The sequence below is a fragment of the Acinonyx jubatus genome, chromosome A1 (genome assembly GCF_027475565.1).
Source record: "Acinonyx jubatus isolate Ajub_Pintada_27869175 chromosome A1, VMU_Ajub_asm_v1.0, whole genome shotgun sequence".
In the NCBI taxonomy this organism is placed as follows: domain Eukaryota; kingdom Metazoa; phylum Chordata; class Mammalia; order Carnivora; family Felidae; genus Acinonyx; species Acinonyx jubatus.
The window spans coordinates 197254929-197276432 of record NC_069380.1 but is presented as its reverse complement, the minus strand read 5'-3'; the positions used below and the strand labels follow the sequence as shown (position 1 = coordinate 197276432).

Sequence of the window (21504 nt, the reverse complement as noted above, 5' to 3'; positions counted from 1 at the left end):
GATTTAGATGACAGCATTTCTCCTGGACTATCAAGCACAGTTTTCCTGGGAACCATTGTCCCCTAAGCATGTTGCCCCATGTCTTGGTGACTGCTAGATTATATAAATAAACAAACAAACAAACATATATATATATGATGATTAATTTGGATTTTATTTTTTATTGACATGTAATTGACATGTTACATTATATTACTTTCAGGTGTACAACATAATGATTCTCTATACGCAGATACCGTGAAATGATCACCACGATAAGTCTAGTTAACATCCATCCACATATAACTACAAAGGTTTTTCTAATGATGAGAACTTTTAAGATCTACTTTCTTAGCAACTTTCAGCTATACAATACAGTGTTATTAACTGTACTCTCCATGCTGTACATTACATCTCTATGACTTATTTATTTTACAACTGGAAGAGTTTTTATGTTTTCTGTTTAATTAACTTATTTATTTTGAGAGAGACAGAGATAGTGTAAGTCAGGGAGGGTCAGAATGAGAGGAGATAGAGAATCCCTAGCAGGCTCCTCCCTGCCAGTGCAGAGCCTGACAAGGGGCTTGAACTCACAAAATTATGAGATCATGATCTGAGCCACCAGGCGCCCCAGTTCTTGTGTCTTTGTTTACTATTTAACAGAGACATTGCCCCCCTAAAATGCCAGCATACATCTGCAGGAATGGGTCAGAATGCAATCTAATCACGCTCGTTAGGGGCACCTGGGTGGCGCAGTCGGTTAAGCGTCAGACTTCAGCCAGGTCATGATCTCGCGGTCTGTGAGTTCGAGCCCCGCATCGGGCTCTGGGCTGATGGCTCAGAGCCTGGAGCCTGGTTCCGATTCTGTGTCTCCCTCTCTCTCTGCCCCTCCCCCGTTCATGCTCTGTCTCTCTCTGTCCCAAAAATAAATAAACGTTGAAAAAAAAAATAATCACCCTCGTTAAAAATGCCCCACTCTTCCCAAATCTACCTCTTGCTTTTGGCCTTATTCTCTTAATGTGAATTTCTTCCTTTATATTACCCTGGACCTTTCTGCAAATGAACCCCTTCCATGAAAAGCCTGCTCCACCAGCCCTTCAACATATTGAGATATGCTTAAACTATGCATTGGTCACATGAATTAGACCCTCCTTCTGCCATCCTTTACTATAAATATGTGTCATTAATCTCTTACAATAGTATTTTGGAAGTCAATAAACTTCCTCTGCCAAATTTTTGTTAGTGAGTATAGAATGACCTGTTTTGTTTTATGCATTTATTTCTGCTCTTCTTTTCAAAAGATTTTGTTCGTATTTGAGCCTCACTACAATCTAAGAACAAAACTGGGTTAACTATATCTAATCCCTAAACATATATTTCTCTTTTGATTATCTTATAATTTAAAATTGGTTTCCAAAATAAAGTGAGAGGATGAATTTCATATTTGTGAAACTAATTCTTAAGTTATTAAGGTTCCCCCCCCCAAAGTTACTTCATAGATGAGTAAGAATTATCCAGGCAGAAGGTTCTCTAAAAATTTTTTTAAATGAATTAAAGAAAAAAGAATTCTGCATTAATCAAGTTGTGCTTATCTATCTGGTTTGCCTATGGGTATTAAAATGGCAACAAGCCAGGTTATAACCAAAGACGATTGTGGACATAGTGAAGATTGGTTAGACGTCCAGGGGATACAGGACTTATATTTGCAGCAAATTTTAGTGAGATTCACTGGAATGCTTGGACTTCATTACTGCTAACTAATGCACAGCAAGGTTACCCTGGATAAATCCTTTGAGTTTGTTGCACTATTATTGCATTCACAGGCATTCACATAAGGACCAGGAGGGAAGATTTATACTTTGGGTAATAATATGCCCCTGGCAGGGCGAAGCTCAAGTCACCTTGAAACTCACTGCATCTAATGTAGAACTGGAAATGTATAAATGAATGAAACAGTCTATGACTTTCTGCGCTGATTTTTTTTATTCCATACTCTTGTCCTTCACATCTCTATACCACTGAGCAGGATATTCCTTGTGCCTGGAATGACCTTTGCCTTCCATTCTATGTAGTAAATTTCAACTCATCCTTTAAGATCCAGATTAATTGCCACCTCTTCTGTGAAGCCTTCAGGCTTAGATTTACCCTCTTATCAACTTTTGGTTCAGAGTTCTTTATAGTTATGTGAAATTTAATACTCATCCTGTTATGATGTATTAGTTTTTTACTCATATTACCAGAATAAAGCTCAATGACAGCAGGGATAGTGTCTGTTTTGTTCATTGTTATATCCTCAGGACCTAGAAAATGCCTGACACAAAAGAGCTGGATAAATATGTTTTGAATGATCCATTTATTAGTGGGTATAGACATATAAGCATGGTTGTGGGGAAAATGAATATAATGAACCAAATATGGTTGTTATTTTCCATATTATTCAATTAAGTTATGGGATAGACATAGAAACATATTTCTATACATAATGGGACTTCAAAGAAGGAATAGATATTGGATTAGACAGAATAATTACATTAAGTTTACTATAAACTAATTATCATAGGCTAAGTTGTGAAATGATGACATAGATAGTGAGTTGTAAATATATATTTGAAGAGAAAGAAGTATAATGAATTGGAATTGTCCAGATTTATCAAAAGAGGCATGGTCTTGAAGGGAGAATTGAATTAGCAGGAAAGAAGAGATTTGGGATCAATGGGATAAGGAATGGTGATGGAAAATGACGTATTTTGTGAGGAATTGAGCAGACCATTAATGAAAGAAGTTCTGGACAGTAAGGCTGAGAAAATGAGCCAGACCAAGACTTCGAGCTCAGCTACCAATTGTGTGACATTGAGGAAGAATGGCATCTAACCTTATTTGTACAATGGTAATAATAGCTACATTTTTGCTTTTTCACAAGGTTTCTTGTGGCATCAAATGAGTCAAAATGATTCTGAAAGAAGTAAGAAGACATAAGCGTTAAGAAATAGTATGATGCAGGGGCACCTGGGTGGCTCAGTCGGTTAAGCATCCGACTTGGGCTCAGGTCATGGTCTCATGGTTTGTGAGTTCGAGCCCTGCATTGGGCTCTGTGCTGACAGCTTGGAGCTTGGAGCCTGCTTCAGATTCTGTGTCTCTCTCTCTCTTTGCCCCTCCCTGCTCATGCTCTGTCTCTCTCTGTCTCTCAAAAGTAAATAAATGTTAAAAAAATTTAAAAAAATAGTATGATACAAATTGGAATAATAGAAGAAAAAGTGTTGGAAGGAAATATATCCAAATTCACTGCACTTGCATTAAGATGATGTGACTATGAGTGAGCTTTATTCCTAATTTTCTCTATATTCCAAATTATCATTGAAGAGCATATATTAATCAAAAATTCATTTCATTCAACAAATATTATACTAGGTGCTGAGAAAAAAAGAGTGAATAAAAGAAATAAGATCTGAGCTCTCAAGGGGTTTGGGTCTTACTAGGCAGAGACAGACACAAAACAGTGGAGATACATAAGATAATTTCAGATAACTAGTGCTGTGATAGTGGTGTATTGATGGAGTAGGATGTTGCTGCTAGACAGAGGAGTCAGGGGAAGTCTCTGTGAAGAAAGCAGAGACCTGTTTGAGCAAAGACCTAAATAGTAAATAGGTTAGATGCTGAGCTGGGAAGAAAATTCCCAACATAGATTGCTGAATTGGGAAGAAAATGTTGTAGACAGTGGGTCAAGCAGCTGCAAAGGCCATAATGCAGAATGAGCTGCTTGTGCTCAAAGGACAGAAGGAAAGCCAGAGTGGCTGGAACATAGTGAGCAAAGAGGGTGGTGAAAGTGAAGCCAGTTACACAAGGTCAGATCATGAATGACCTTTGAAACCATGGTATGAAAACTGGATTTTATTGTCAGTGCACTGATAAGACATTGGGATATTTCTATAACAAAACAAACAAGAATATACGATAGGAAAAATACAGTCTCTTCAACCAGTGTTGGGAAAACTGGATAGCAACATGCAAAAGAATGAAACTAGATCATTTTCTTACATCATATGCAAAAACAAACTCAAAATGGATTAAAGACCTAAATGTGAGACCTGAAGCCATAAAATTCCTAGAAGAAAACATAAGCAATAATTTCTTTGACATCGCTGTAGAAACATTTTTATAGATAAATTTTATAGATATAGATATATCCAATAAAGGGTTAATATATAAAATATATGAAGAACTTATACAACTCAACACCAAAGAATTTATAGATAAATCTCTTCTAGCAAGGGAAACAAAAGCAAATTAAACTATTGGGACTTTATCAAAATAAAAAGCTTCTGCATACTGAATGAAACCATCCACAAAACAAAAAGACAGCCCACTGAATAGGAGAAGATATTTACAAATGATATATCCAATAAAGGGTTAATATCCAAAATATATGAAGAACTTATACAACTCAACACCAAAAAAAAAAAGTCCAATTAAAAATGGGCAGAGACATGAACAAACATTTCTCCAAAGAAGACATCCAGATGGTCAACAGACACCTGAAAAGATTATCAACATCGCTAAACATCAGAGAAACACAAGACAAAACCACAATAAGATACCACCTCACACCTGTTAGAATGGCGTAAATAAATTAAAAAAAAAAAACAAGTAAAAACAAGTCTTGGCATAGATGTAGAGAAGAAGGAACCTTCATGCACTGTTGGTGGGAATGTAATTTGGTGCAGTCACTGTGGAAAACAGTATGGAGGTTCCTCAAAAACTTAAAAATATGGTTACCATATGATCCAGTAACTCCACTACTGGTGTTTACCCAAAGAATACAAAAACACTAATTTAAAAAGACATATGTACCCCAATGTTTACTGCAGTATTATTTACAATAGCCAAGATATGGAAGCCATCCAAGTGCCCATCAGTAGATGAATGGATAAAGAAGGTGTGGTGTGTGTGTGTGTGTGTGTGTGTGTGTGTGTGTAAAATATTGCTGTGGAATATTATTCAGCCATAAAAAAGAATGAAATCTTGCCATTTGAAACAACATGGAGGGACCCAGAGGGTATAATGCTAAGTGAAAAAGATCAGTCAGAGAAAGACAAATACCATATGATTTTGCTCATATGTGGAATTGAAATAACAAAACAAACAAAGAGAAAAAGAGACAAACAGAAAAACAGACTCCTAAACACAGAGAACAAACTGGTGGTTGCCAAATGGGAGGTAGGCAACGTGGGCAAGGGGATGGGTGAACTAGATACAAAAGATTAAAAGTATACTTATCATGATGAGCCATGAGTGATGTGTATAATTGTTGAATCATTATACTGTACACCTGAAACTAATATAACATGTGTTAACTATACTTGAGAAATAATTAGTTAATAAAAGACACTGGGGTATTTTAAGTAGAGAGATGGAATGATCTGTGTTTTTGAACAATATTTTATATATGTGTGTATGTATGTACATATATGTATATTTAATATACAAATATAGGTATACATATATACATATGTGTGTATATACATAAATTGAAATTTAGCTGCTAAATGATAAAATGAATTCCGGTGTGATTTCATGTCATTACCTGATCTGCTGAAGTCTAATCAAATAGGTCTAATGAATTAAAAGGAGTCATTATGGTCATATGTGGTCTTTCCAGCATTAGACATTTGATGTCATTTCCTGAAGCTTCTACTAGTATGTTAGAGCATTGGTAACATATTTAAATAGTGTTTATCGCATTCTGCACAGTAGGGTGAAGATAAACACCAGGATTGTTGATTGAAGACCCCAGTATTCCATGTCTATTCCAGCTCCCTCCTTAGTTTCCTATGTTATTTTCTTTTGCATTGTATTTCCTGAAAAATAAAAAGGAGCAGTGGTGCATATGAGAAATAGATGTTAAAGAGAAAATCTGCAAATGTAGAGCTGTGTAGATTTTGCTGCAGAGTATTTCAAAATTATTATTTGTCCTCTTCCTGGCAGACTGTCTTTTTAAGAAATAATAGGCTGAGCTCTCTTGAATGAACAAGAGATGGTAGAATGGCTTTGGCACATAGAGAAGCACGTTAATTACTTTAAGTTCCCAAAGCTTTATCACTGACCTCATAGTTCCTTTGGCGCACTCTGCACTGTGCTCTCAGGAGTGCACAGGCACAGTGGAATAGCAAGCCCTTTTCCCCCAACCTTCCAGTGGCTGTAGCAATAGATTGATGAAATACTGCGTACTTTCAATGCTGTCCAGAAAGTGGGATATTCTTTCATGAAAACACATATTAGTAGAACTTGGATGTCAGTTTTAAAGAGCCCACTCTGCCTTCGGTGTCTGCAAAAATAAACAGATCTCAAACAGGATGAAGCATACTCCCCTTCCCACAGACAGCGTTAATATCCACACATCCTTCTATCTTCAGAGTGAAGGACAGACAGCTATCAACCGTACTCTTTCCCCTCATTCCCTTTCCATCACAAACAATGTTTTTAAAAAAAAAAAGTCTAGCAAGGCTTTATCCTATCAGGGTCTTTGTTGTTTTTGAAAATGATTATCGTTTCTTGGGCATTCAGAAAGAAGCATCAAAAGCCAAAACCACTTTTGACAGTTCTCACTGGAATAAAAGAGATAGGACACCATTCTCTACATTTTCATCCTCAAAAATGATCTCTTATGAAAGAAAATGATACAATTTTTAAGGGGCTGTGATTTTTCCTCCTTCTCTGAGGTAATCAGCAGTGCTTTTCCAACAGACATTTCATACAAAGTCCGTGTCAAAATCTTCTTGGGGATTCAAGAGAAAAAGTAGATAGCCTTCAGCCCTTTGAACAGCTTAGAGTTATTTAAAAGTCCCTAGAGGTAATATGTGGTTTAAGAATTCAAGCTGTTGAATCAGACAGCCCTGTGTTCAAATCCTGCCCTCACCCTTATTTCTTTCCACGTGTGAGACACACTTCTCTTCAGGAACCTTAGAAATTCCTGCAAAACAAATATAATATTAACAATCATATTCTAGGGTTGCCATGAGGATGAATGGGGTACTTAATCATGTATATAAAGTATTTAGCATGGGTGGCACCTGGGTGGCTCAGTCAGTTAAGCATCCAACTTCAGCTCAGGTCATGATCTCACAGTTCATGAGTTCGAGCCCCACGGCAGGCTCTGTGCTGACAGCCTGGAGCCTGCTTTGGATTCTGGCTCTCCCACTCTCTCTCTGCCCCTCCCTGATCGTGCTCTGTCTCTTTCTCTGTCTCTCAAAAATAAATAAAACATTAAAATTTTTTTAGCATGGTATCAGAACCCCGAATAAGTACTGGTAAACACTAATAGTGTTCTTGGTAAACACTAATAGTGTTCTTGGTAAACACTAATAAGGAAAACAATTATTACATAAAACAGGTTTTTTTAAGTGGTCTTTGAGAATTGTATTACAAAACTATATTCACAAATTGTAAATATGGACTATGTTTTCATTTTTCTTAATAGGGATTTTAAATTGTATGGCATACAATGTTGGTCTCCTAGAAGCAAAGATATTTTCCGGTCCTTCAAGTGAGCAGTTTGGCTATGCTGTGCAGCAGTTTATAAATCCAAAAGGCAACTGGTAAGAATATTCTCTCTATGGTTTCAATACAAATACTAAATAAATTTAATGTTTGGCTCCAACTGCTTGTTCAAATTGGTACATGAATATATTATTAATGGATATCTTCAAATATCCTTAAATGAAGGATCTTTCCTTGAGAGTTGATAACTTTCAGATTGATAATTAATGAGATGGTGTAATGGTACTTTTAAAAACCTAGATAGAACACTTTCCCTAACTATTCCATAGTAAATTCATAATAGCAATTCCCTTTCTCTAGTGCATTTGCATTGTTCATTTTTGCCTAAAAGTGCTCCCAATTTTTAATGCTGTGTAATGGTTACATTTAAACCATGGTTACATTTATATCAACTACCTTCAAGGATATGGAAATATATGCCCCCCCCCATTGCTGGTTTAAGTGTCCCTTTAAAATAATGAAAATCAATGCAGGGGAAATTAGACGATTCTGAAAGTTGTCTTTAGGTAGAAGAACTTTAGCTCCTCCCTTGCCAGTCTTGATGTCCACTGGTCACAAGAGTCCTGCCTTTAGAACCTTATCTTCCTGTTGCCGCAGAAGGTTTCAGACTTACCCTGGATCTTCCAGTCTGGATCCTTTAGAGTTCTTTTCAACGACTGAATGGCTATTTTTGGCTTATCAACTAAGAGCTATAATTAATAATCTTTTTTCTGTGTGAGCTTAAGTTCGATGCTCAAAAAATTGAATTCTAAGAAACATTTAGAATCCAAATTATTCACGTTTTGGAGCATGCCTATTTGTGTGATAGGGAAACAAAATGAAATTATCACTCGAGAGGGTACTGTCTGAAAAGACATCTTGGAGGAAGTGAATCATGAGTCTTAAGGGGGTCTTAAGGGGAGGAGATGAATAGTCAGGACAAAAGCATTAACTAATATGAGGAGACTTGGAAAGCAACGTATGTTGTAGTTTGTCAGTCATCCCAAAGGATAATAATGGTCTGGTTGAAAACCCAAAGAGTAGCAATTATTATCATTTGGGATATGAGAGCGCATCTCTAACAGTTATCTTATTATGCTTTGATAACCATATACTGTGGTTAAAGGCTAGACAGATGTTATAGTTGGTAGAGTATGACCTTGGAATCTGGCAGATGAATTTGCTGATGACCCGCACTTTTACCTATCTAGCCCCGATTCCTCCCTGAGCTGCGGACACACATAACAAACATCACTACATTAATGTCTAGTAGACATACCAGGCTTAACATATCATACATAAACAAATATCTGATTGCCTGCACCAGCTGATGAGACCAAAAATCCTGACTCCTCTCTTTCTGTCACCGCCCCATATCTCATCCATTAACCAGTCCTACTGATGCCACAACCAAAATACATGTGATAACAGACCATGGGTTTCCCCCATCATCCCTGCAGTCCTTTCTTCAAAGCCAACATGAGCCCTTGCGGGTACTGCGGCAACTGCTTCTCAGCCCACCTGCTGCTTCCCTTCTCACCCCTCGGGGAAGCCTTGTGAACTGTCAAGTACATGATTCAAATAATGTCACTGCCGAGATTAAAACCCTCTGTGGCTTCCTATTGCAATCAGATGACATTAAAATTCCTTAAAGGATCTTCCTTGACCTGGTCTCAGGCTGCCTGTCCTGTCTCACGTTTTACCCCCTCACCCTTAAACCCTATGAATTCTGTCCTTTGTCTGTCCCTTGAACACACTAAGCTCATCACTGCTTCAAAGCTTCTGCCCATGCTTTTTTCCTGGAAGGATCAGTCTTCCCAAGATCTTCACTTGGCTGGTGGATTCTCATTTTTCAGTCTCCGCTCAAATGTCTCCTCTTTATAGAGACCTTTCAGAGCACGACTACATACATGAGCACTTCAGCTCACCTCCCAGCCACTCTCCCACCTTCCATGCAGATTTCTTTTCTGTATAGTAGTTATTGCTATCTGAAATCACCTTTACATGTTTATACTCCCATTGTCTCTCTTCTGCCCTGTCTCTGAGTATAGGCACATTGTTTTTGTTCAATGGCGTGTCCAGAACCCAGAGTGCTATTTGGCACCAAGTAGGGGATCAATAATTGTTTGCTGAATGACTGAATGAAAGTCCCATTTCCAAATTATTCACTTTAGGTACTCTACAAAGTGAACCATAGTAATTTGACTTAGGTCTGAACTGAACGAGACCTTCGGGGGGACTCTGATGTTCTGCTTCATAAGTATGACCTTGCTGAGGACAATCTGCCATCAAGCTTGAGGTTGTTCTTTTTAAGTGAAAGTTTTTCTGGGACAAGACAAATCTGAGAGAAAGAGACACTATCAGCAGTAGATGCTATTAGAGACAATAAGCTTATGAAGGATTGGAAGGTAACTCAACCACTGGCCCACTACAGGTTGGAAGCTGAACAAGACCAACAGGGAAAAAATGTTGACAGGAATCTAGCAGGCAGAGTCCTGGGAAAGTGAGAAGCAGCCATACCCCCTTTCTCCCTCCACGATTCTCTCTGAGCATACAAAACATTGTTAAAAGACAAGTGTATTAGCAACTTATGGTGAGATTCTGGTGCTGATAGGGTTATGTCCAGACCAAAGACACTAAGCATTCCTAAATCCTACCATGGCCTTCTCATGACATTCCTGAGATATATATAAACACAGGACAATGGCTATTGGGAAACAAGGCATCACTCTATTATTGGCTCAGCTGGTGCTTTTAACTCCAGTGTAGAGCTTTTTGGGAATAAGTAACGGTAGGCTTATCAAGACCTTACTTCCCTCAAGCCTGTCTGAAACCAGCTGGTAAGAGCGTATCCCAGTGCACAAAAAGAGAAGAAGGGAGAGTGCCTGTATTACCTGAGAAGCTAAACCCCGTTGCAGTGCAAAGCTGGAAGGAAAGAGAACAAAAGCTGGCCTGGCATGCCAGTCTGTCCTTCCACTGTTTTGGCCTTGTTGAAGCAGAGAAGCAGAAGAGGCCAAGTAGTGGACATGATCTGCTAATCCACCACAGGCTGGACACTGCGTGAAGTGCCAAGTAGAGAACATCAGAATTACCTTTAAGGAGTGTGGAGTAGAGCCATGGAGAAAGACTGATATGCAGAGCGGGCAGCCATGAGTAATGCCAGAGACGTAATAAGGGCCAACCCCGTATGGTTAATAATGTTGGTGTTCTTTCAGTGCCACTGATAGTGTTAACTTACTATTAAGAGCTCGTTTTCTCCTCCCGAAGCCTGAGACACTTGAGGGCAAGATTTGCTCCTGGCCTCTCTCTCATCAGCCTGTCACAGGGGGCAGGGCTGTCACAGGATCCATGTGGTGGTGTTTCCCACTCTAGTGCCCGAGTGGCCCATGGTTAGGACAAGCGCCCTCACAGCACTCAGGCTCAAGGAAAATAATACGAAACTTGGAATCCAGAATTGCCTATTTGTTTTGACGATTGGCACAGTGCCCTTCTCCACTCCTAATTTATGACAACTGCACAGACATTATGGAAGTAGCAGATGTGGAAAGGACTGTTTAAATATTAACTTGCCTCCTGATACTAGTCAAGTTAACTTTGGGCACAGAAAGTGGGATTACTGTGAATTCCTTTAATATCTGGGAGTCTTTTTCTCCTAGACTTATATAACACACACACACACACACACACAAAACACACACACATACACACATACATCCCTTTATTTTCTTTACTCTCTTACTGCTTGTTCTGAAGCTGCTGTTTGGGTAGTTTCTCCTCCTCTTTCCTTGACTTTCTTTACAATCTGTATTGTTGAGCCCCATCTCTGTCTCTCAGCCCTTTCCTTCCTTCTGACAACTCACATAAGGCTCTCATCTGAGTTTTCTTAAATCACATTCCTTGTTTTTCAAATACAGCCTCAGCTTCCACATGGCTCATGTTCCTAGGAATTTATAGGCATATTTTACATTGGGATGTACAAGATCTTAACAAAATGGTCTTGATGCTTTTCTAGTTTTATTTATTATACTTTTACTACACTGTGGCTTTTTCTCTAGAAATAGTGGTCATGTGGCTCTGAAAATTCTAGAGCTTTTTGAACAGTCTCAAAAAAGCTGGATCGTTTGACAAGCAAGATTACCTCCCAAGCAGAGCAAGGGAGCACCCCTGTGTCTGGAAGTAAAGCTGTGGTCTGCTGTCCCTTCAGTGGCACATTGAGGCCCTCATCATACACACAGGATGTTTAAATGTGGATGATGCAATTTTTATCAGAAGCAATTATACAAAGGATTGAGATATGTTTAAAATCATTTCCTGGAAGCTTGTGGTGATATGCACTGTCTGTTTGTCTAATCTGAAGGCCTGTCGCATGAACAGTCTGAGCTCATTTTATGACTCAAAAATCTTAGAACCCTACAGCCATTTGTGTAACGAGAACTGTCTGGGAACGAAGGGGTATTTCCAGTGGGAGAGATGTATTCTCTTGTGTCAGCAAGGACTAGTACGTGCTTGTTCCTTAAGAAGAGAAATATAATGAGCATGTGCCATGGCCAATAAAAAACTCCATTTATGTATGAACTTATATTATAGTTCTAACATTATAATTAAGAAAAATATTAATAAAGCTCTATGTGTGTTATAAGTACATGGATAATACTTGTCTATAAGACATATGGAAGAGGATTTCAGATAAGTAATAAGAAACATTCAATTCTATAACAGATGTCAAAGATTACGCTGTATGTATGTTGGTAATAACAGTACTTGGTATTTACTGGTATTTACAGTATTGAAAAGTACTGAGTACTCTTTCTTTGCCAGACACATAATACAGTCGCTCTGAAAGATTTGTAAAATTATTACTCCATTTACAAATGAGGGGACTGGGGCTTAGAAAGGCTAGGTAGTTTGCCTGAGAATACAGAGCTAAGAATAATGTGCATATGGTAGTAATGCAAAGCAGAGATAAGATGTTCCAAGCATACATATTTTTGTAAGTATGTAAGGAGGAGAGTGGCAGGAGGTAATCAGCATTTATAAAAAATTATTTAATTATAATTGTCAAATAAACTTTATAAAGTAAGATGAACTTCATTTAGTACTTTGAATTAAAATTTCTGTTACAAAATGTGTTGCCTGAATAGAGATGACAGTTACCACCTATCTTTTCATTCTCTCATGCACAGGGCTTTTCCATATAAGTCAGGAGCCAGAGCGCAAGGGTTTTACCCTCAGCTTCCCCACCACTAGCTGGCTGACTTTGAAAAAGTCACATGCCCTCTCTGGAGCACAAAGAGAGGGCCATCCCTACCAAACCAGAATGTTTTGAGCACCTCATGAGAGAATAAAAGTAAAGCACTTCACTGGTGAAATAAAACCTGTATGTTAGTTTTTAAAAAAAGTGAAGTACTTCAAAAAATAAACCACTGTAGGAATAAACCAACCAAAGAGGTAAAAGACCTATACTCTGAAAATTGTAAAACAATGATAAAATAAGTTGAAAATGACAACGAAATGGTATGGCATTCCATTCTCATGGATTGGAAGGATATTGTTAAAATGTCTATACTTCCCAAAGCAATCTACACACTTAATGCAATACCTATCAGAATACCAATAGCATTTTTCACAGAACAAAAAATCCTAAAATTTGTATGGAACCACAAAGACCTCAAATAGCCAAAACAATCTTAAAAAAGAAAAGCAAAGCTGGAGGCATCATAATTCCAGACTTTAAGTTATATTACAAAGCTGTAGTAATCAAAACAGTATGGTACTGGCATAAAAATAGACACGTAGATCAATGGAACAGAAAAAGAAAACCCAGAAATAAACCCACAACTATATGGTCAATTAATCTTCAATAAAGCAGGAAAAAGATAGTCTCTTCAATAAATGGTGTTTGGAAAACTGTACAGCAGCATGCAAAAGAAAGAAACTTTCTTACCCCATACACAAAAATAAATTCAAAGTGGATTAAAGACCTAAATTCAAGACCTGAAGCCATAAGAATGTGTGAAGAGAACACACACAGTAACTTCTTGACATCAGCCATAGTAACATCTTTATAGATATGTCTCCTGAGGCCAGAGAAACAAAATCAAAAATAAACTATTGGGATTTATCAAAATAAAAAGCTTCTGCATAGTGAAGGAAACAATAAAAAAAAAAAACTAAAAGGTAACCTATGGAATGGGGAAAGATATTTGCAAATGACATATTCCATAAAGGGTTTGTTTGCAAAATATATAAAGAATTTATAAAACTCAACACCCAAAAAACAAGTCAACTAAAAAATGTACATAAGACATGAACAGACAGTTCCCCCAAAGACGTACAGATGGCAACATACACATGAGAAGATGTTCATCGTCACTTACCATCAGGGAAATGCAAATCAAAACTACAATGAGATACTACCTCAAACCTGTCAGAATAGCTAAAATCAACAACACAAGAAACAACAGATGTTGGCAAGGATGTGGAGAAAGGGGAACTCTCTTGCACCATTGGTGGGAATGAAAACTGGTGCAGCCATTGTGGAAAACAGTATAGAGATTCCTCAAAAAGTTAAAAATACAACTACCCTATGATCCAGCAATCACACTACTTTGAGTATTTACCCAAATAATACAAAAACACAAATTCAAAGGGATGTATGCACCCTATGTTTATTGCAGCATTATTTACAATAGCCATGATATAGAAGCAGCCTAAGTGTCCATCTATTGATGAATGTGTAAAGAAGATGTGGTATGTAAACACAATGGAATAGTATTCAGTCATAGAAAGAATGAAACCTTGCCATTTATAACAACATGGATGGAGTGCAGTGCTAAGTGAAATAACTCAGAGAAAGGCAAATACCATAAGATTGTACCCATTGAGGAATTTAAGAAACTAAACAAAGGGGGAAAGAGAGAGAGAAAACTAGTCTTAACTATAGAGAACAAACTGATGGTTATCAGAGGGGAGGTGGGTGGAGGATGTGGTTAAATAGAGTGATGAAGGAGTGCACTTTTTGCAATGAGCACCAGGTGTTGTATGGAAATGTTGAATCACTATATTGTACACCTAAAACTAATATTACATTGTATGTTAACTAACTGGAATCAAAATAAAACCTTGGGGCTCCTGAGTGGCTCAGTCGGCTAAGCGTCTGACTCTTGGTTTCGGCACAGATCACGATCTCATGATTCTGTGCGTTCAAGCCCCACATCTGGCTCCATGCTGACAGTGCAGAGCCTGCTTGGGATTCTCTGTCTCCCTCTCTCTCTGCCTCCCCCCCCCCCCGCTCTCACTGTCTCTCCTTCTCAAAGTAAATAAATAAACTTTAAAAAATAAAACAAAACCTTAAAAAACATAAACTGTGTCCACTGTTTAAAAAAATAAATTATGTCCACTGTAAAACACAAAAACAAAAACTAAACCACTATGCATATGTGAGTTACTCTCCTCAGCACTGTGTAAAAATACATAGGAAGAAAATCAGGATTTTTAGTAACAAGTTTTTCCCTACCTCTCTCCACTGCCTGTTTCTCAACCATTTCTCATCTGTCATCAATTAACTTCCATGCATATTGGATTAGCTTCAATCCATTTCTTCTTCTTCTTGGCCAAGAATGCTATTCTGGTCCCTTTTCCAAAATAATCATGTCTTTGTCTTTCATTGTGGCCTTTAAATATTAGCCAATATCATCCTTTATGTCTTTTTCCAAAGATAAAATTCTCCTGCCATTAGGTTAGCCTGGCAGGGCCATTTAACATGCTTACTTTGTTTATTCACAAGGTTTGCTTTTAGTTTAAACCCATGACATATATATTCCTTTTTGTTCTTCCATTCCATGCTATTTTCACTAACTTGTGACTTACTCTAATTTTTGTTTCTGGAAAGGCATAAGAAGTCTGACTGTAATAGTCTTACACTTTTAAGTTTAAAAATTTATTGTCAATATTTTTATAAATAATTATGGTATTGCCATATAATTAAGCCATCACTCAACACGACTAATATGGATGTGCAAAATGGCATGTCTCTTGTCAACAAGGACCTTCTCTAGGAGCAGAATAAATAGGGAACCAAGTACCTTTTAGAACCCCATGGGCCACCGTGGTGTTGATCCACATATATTTGTTACACCATAATTGTTCATTTCTTTTCCATTTTAAAATAATCTTTATGGCTAGACTTTTTCCATAGTTGGTGTTACTTATCATAAATAAAAATCTATAGTAGAAAAGCCATTTTAAATACCCCTGCTCTGACTTGCTTCTCCCTTCCCCCACTCTGGACACAAATTTGTGCATATACCTACAAACAAACACACATACACACCCATCTTTTGTGACTTGCACAGGGGTTGGATCTGCTGCTCTCAAATATCTGGAGACCTGAAGTGATCTGGGAAAATTCTCCACGCCTCACTAGCTTGGCTTATAATTTAAAGCTTTCCTCTATGTTAATGCCTGAATGTCTGTTCCTGGAACAAAGTTCATTTACAAAGGTGAATGGGGCTTACACATGCGCACCTTCCTGGTGGCCAGTTGTCTGAAACTTTTCCATCAGTCTAGCCCCATCTGACAAGGGATTTAGGGAATACTAAGTGGCACAGGTTGGAACTGTTTGTTAATTTGTTTATAGCCAATAGGATGGGCAGACAACGAGTATCTCTTCTCTGGGAGACTTCTAAACAGAACTTACTATGATAGAAAGAATCAGGGGTTTGGAATGAAAGCACACAGGTGCAGCTCTAGACTTTGTTGCCAAGTAGACACTGAGACTTGGTTTTTCATAGGAAAACAGGAATAGTTGTAACACTTGACTTCTCTGGGAATTTACAAGCATCAAAGGAGACAATGTACATAAAACGTACTTTATAAACTGTAAAGCAGTTCATAAATGTTGCTTTTCCAAATTTTCTCATTCATAAAACAACCATCTGCCAAAGAACCTTGTTTGAAAGGTACTATCTCATGGGCTTTGATTTATAAAAATATGGTGGTCTTAAGACCATTCCTTTCCTTCCAAGAATGTGGAATTTATGTCATCACAAGGCTTTAAATTGAAAATATCAGCTTTTGATTTTAACTTTAGGAAAACCTCATGTTGGATGAGTCAATGTAACAGAATCAGCTTTTATTGACTCATTTGTTTCCAGTGCAAAAGCTAATTTCTAGGCTTCTTATGAAACAGAATAGGCTTAAGATGTTTTAGCAATAATGAGGTTGGTGGACTTCACCTTAGGGAACTGAGAGACCTTGAGGGTTTAGCCATCCCACTATTTAAGGAAGCAATCTGGCAGCCAACAGAGTCTGAAGTAGCATAATAAAGTTTAGAAACTAAAATTTCCTTTTAACACATGCCAAAGGGTTTAACCATTAAATTTATAACAACAGCATTTCCCAGCCAGGAGCTAAAAATGAACTCTCTTTACCTGTCTTCCTCCTTCCTAGAGATTTGAAGTCTTCCCCTTTCCATCATAAAACTCCTTTTGCATTACAAGCAGGAAGCAACTAGCTATATAGAACTCACCAGACCCCTTATGTTGTCAGTGGCTTAAAACTAAACCACGTAAGGAATAATATTTATGTTTATATACTGTGTATTCATAGGCTTTGAAATTTCTGACATTAATATATTGTATACAATAGGCTTCTAATCCTAAGTAAATATCCCCCTTGGATGTCTGATAGACATCTCAAACTTAAAATACCTCATACTGAACTCTTAAGCTCACCTTATCTCAAAATCTTGCTCTACTGATAGTAGCCCCCTTATCTAATCATGACTAATTGGTTCCTTTTAGTTTCTTAGCAGAGAAACCCAGAATCATCCTTGATTATTTGTGTGTGGGGTGAGTGTGGGGTGGGGGGGGGTGAAAGTGTGCGTGTGTGTGTGTGTGTGTGTGTGTGTGTGTGTGTGTGTGTTTAAAAACTAACCTCAAGAAATCCTACTGGCCCTACCTTCAAAATACATCTAAAATAAGATCACTTCTCATGAGCCCTGTGGGAGCCCCTCATCTCCTCTCGCCTGAATTTTGCATTTGCTTCCAAAATGCTTCACTTGCTTCACCTTTACCCCAGGGCAATCATTCTCAAAAGAGCAGCCTTCAAAACCCTTCTAAAATATGTCAGATCATATCACTACTGTGCTGAAAACTCTCCACTGGCTTTCTCATGTCACTCAGAGGCAAAGCCAAGTTCTTACAATTTCATACCAGTCTTAGGGGATCTGGTCCTGTGACCCATCTGACTACGTCTCCTCCCACATTCCTCCTTATCACTGCAGTCCAGCCACAGGGCCTTTGCATTTGCTGTTCCCACAGCCTGGATTATTTTTCCTCCAGAATTTTATGGCTTACTTCTTTACCTCCTTCAAGTCTTTGCTTAAATGACACTTTCTCAGTGAGGCCTCCCTGACCATTCTAATAAAGATTACAACACCTTCCACCCCCACCCGTGTGGGAGGGTCTCCTCCCCAAGGAGAAAACAAAAAACAAAAAAACCTCAAGGCAACCTGTCTATATGTGTACGTGACAACATCCCTCACAACTTTGTAACATGAGACCACTTAATCAGACTGTTTGTGTGTTGCCATATATGGAGACAAAGAAATAGAAAATGTATAAAAAACTACGCCACGTGGCATTCGGGGTGCAGTTCTTCTGGTACAAACCCAACTGAGCAGTGCCCGCTCGAATAAAGTTGCTTCCTGGAAAGAAAAGCCTCAGTGTCATGACTCTGTGTGAGAATCCTACTGTACTCCTAACTCTCCTGCTCATTTTTCCCACAGAGCACTGATCACCATCATGATATGTTTTTTTTTACTTATTAAAGTTGCCTATCTTTTCCCACTAGAATGTAAGTTCCACAAGACCAGTAACTTTTGACTGACTTATTCACTGATGTATCCCTAGTGCCTAGAATCGAGTCTGGCACATAGTAGGTCTGGCCACCATGTACAACCTCACAGGATGCATATGTAACAAGGCCAGGGCACACTATTTATATGGAAATGGTACCCCCTGGTGTGGTGCAAAATTTCAGCCTCGCAGGATCGCAATAAACATCTGTAGCATCAAATAAAACTTGTTTTGCCCTACTATTTTAAGTACACCTCTGTCAATAATCTCTAGAAAAATCGCTAGTATTAAAGGAACACTTGGAGAGTTTATAGACTCACGGACCAAAGGAAGATATTTATAACAGCCCCTGGATTGTGGGTTTAAAACTACCTACACCACCATAAATACTGTTTACTAACTAAACAAAGTATTTTGAATTCCACTGGAGGTGGGCAAATTGGCTATGTTTTGGAACTCTACATAATCACTATTTCCCCACAAGATAATTGAACAGTAAGTGTTATTTTAAGTCATCTTGGAAGAATTCCCAGTTTCACTGCAGGAGAAAAGAGTTTATGTCTTGGGATTTTGTTTTGTTTTCAGAATCAGCACACACGACTGTTCATGCAGCTCTTTTGTCTGGTTGTGATTAAGTTAAGTCCATTACTTCAAAGAAGCTTTGCCATACTTCAGCAGGATTTACTCACTAACCTATCCTATTCTTCACATTTGTAACATTCTCTCCTGGCATGTTTCTTCCTGTTACAGCGGATTACATAAGATTTTATAAATAAATATACCAGCCTCCTCATCTTCCTGTCTGATTAATATAAGAATGTCACAATTCCTTTGGAGCAGCCGCTAGTGATGTCATAGCCTTTCCTTATGAGGATGAATTGTCAGGAATCAGAATTTCACTGAGGCCTCTGGGTGAAAGCAAGGAAGAGAGTCTACTGGAAATGTTGCCAACAAGGAGTTAGCAATGCTCTATGAAACATTCTCTGCAGTCACTAGCATGACCTGTCGGCGTCTTACTAATGTGGTTCACCATATTTAAAAAATGAGTCATATATGATAAGGACCCCCTTGTTCTTTACCGGTCACCGGAATGATCTGTTTTTCCACTGTTTTCTATTGTTTTGTGTTAAGAGTTTAATATGGCATAATACTGCCAGAGATCTATGTATTCTTTGAGAGAATTTCAAGTACCTTCACATCCTTTTTGTTAAGAGGCACACAATTGTACAGATACTTCTTTCTCCCTCTTCTTCCCATCTGATTAATGTAGGGGACCACGGCCCTCACAACAGTAGTGGAGATGTCATAACCCTTCCTGAGTGTGAGATTATCAAATCCTGAATTCTTTGATGAGGCAGGAGGAAGTGAAGGGGAGGGTATCCGGGGAACACTTAGGCAATAGGAGAAAGCAAGTAGCCTTTTGAGCTTTCTCATTGAGAAAAAGGTGGCTGATGGTGCTTTACTGCCAAAGGCTCTGAAGAACAGGATGGTTAAATATTAGATGAGGAACACTTAACTTTTATTCTTCAGTGTGTTTCTCTTGGGCTGGTGAGGATGGATGGAAAATGTGCACAGTACAAGTCACCCGAATTACCACATTTAGTACTATCTGAACATACTCTGCCCTTACCTATATTATGAACAGTACAGCCTGGGCCTACAGTGTGGATGTGTGCTTACCAGATGACCTTGGCTGGTGTCCTTCCTGTCCACAGCCTCCTTATACGCCACACAGCCACACCCCCATCACAGTAGGTATGGCTTGACCATCATTTCCAGTTTCTATTCCTTGATTATTCTGGAACCCAACCCATTTGTTCAGATAGCTTTCCCAATCTGGGCCCTATGCCAGGCCTTCTTGTAGCTAAGAGGAAGGAGAATAACCTAAGGGTTAAGAGCTTGGGGTTCAGAATCAGTTACACTTGGCTCTCACTAGCTATGTGAATCATTAACTGTCTTTCAAAATAATCTGTATTTTCCTCTTTCCTCTGTATTCATACTCTTCCCTCTGCTGAGAATAATGACTGACACCTTCATCCTCTGGTATTCATTTTTGTATCCTCTGACCATTTTAATGTTTGTTCCAGAGGGAAGCCTATTTCTATATTTCTGTTCATTTGTACTGTTATTGTTTTCCTTGGCATGTATTTTAAACAGCTTTACTGGATTTAGTAGATAGAAGCACACCTTCATCTTTCTGTACTCATTGTGGCATTTAGTGTGAGGCACATGTTATTTAATCAATAATGCTAAAACATTTATGCAGAAGGCTCATGAAAGAATTTAAGTTTCATCTCATCTTTCCCAACTTTGACAAGGAAAAAACATTGAATCAAATGTGCTTTCTTAGTAACTGGATGCTGCTGAGTAATTAACCTACTACAGATTCTAAAGATCAGACTGTTTGCATGGACTCTTTCTGTCTATTCTTCTGTGACCAGAAATGTTAGATGAATGGTTCCACAGGGAAATAGTCTCTAGTTGGAGAAGCTCTGTAGGAAACAAAACTAACCAAAGAAGGATGTGAGCACCAGTCTCTAAACTCTGCTTCCTGCATTCTGGCTACTGATGTGTTACATGGAAGGAGAGCTCCATAGTATATTTGCTCTGTGTTTTTGCTAAGGATCCCCTTATATAGACAATAAACAGTAAAACCACTTAGATAATTCATTTGCTCCCTATGTAAATTAACATCTGAACACTGAATTTCAAAGACTTAGTATGGAAAAAAGAATGTCAAATATCTCATTAATGATTTTTATAATGATTGTATATCAAGTTAGAGAAAATATATTATTTAAGTTAATTCACCTTTGCTTTTTATTGTATTAATGTAGCTAGTAGAAAATTTAAAATTACATATGCAGATCACATTTGTGGCCTGCATTATATTTCTCTAATGTATTTCCCATATTCATCAAGAATCAGGATCAGCAGCGGTGTCTGGGTGGCTCAGTCAGTTGAGCATCCAGCTCTTGGTTTCAGCTCAGGTCATGATCCCAGGGTCGTGGGGTTGAGCCCTGTGCTCAGGGCTTAGCATGGAGCCTGCTTAAGATTCTCTCTTTCTCTCTCTCTCTCTCTCTCTCTCTCTCTCTCTCTCCATATCTGTCCTTCTCCCCCACTCACACTCTCT

General features: G+C 38.3%; 1 protein-coding gene across 2 annotated transcripts in view; it reads left to right on the top strand.

Annotated features, from left to right (window-relative positions):
• Window positions 1–21504, top strand: part of ITGA2 (integrin subunit alpha 2) — a 108322-nt gene that overhangs the window by 19775 nt on the left and 67043 nt on the right. For both annotated transcript variants that reach the window (XM_053200762.1, XM_027076501.2), the window contains exon 2: window positions 7454–7571. In XM_053200762.1, coding sequence (XP_053056737.1) covers window positions 7468–7571 — 104 coding nt within the window. In that variant the 5' untranslated portion in view covers window positions 7454–7467. The remainder of the gene's footprint in view (window positions 1–7453; window positions 7572–21504) is intronic.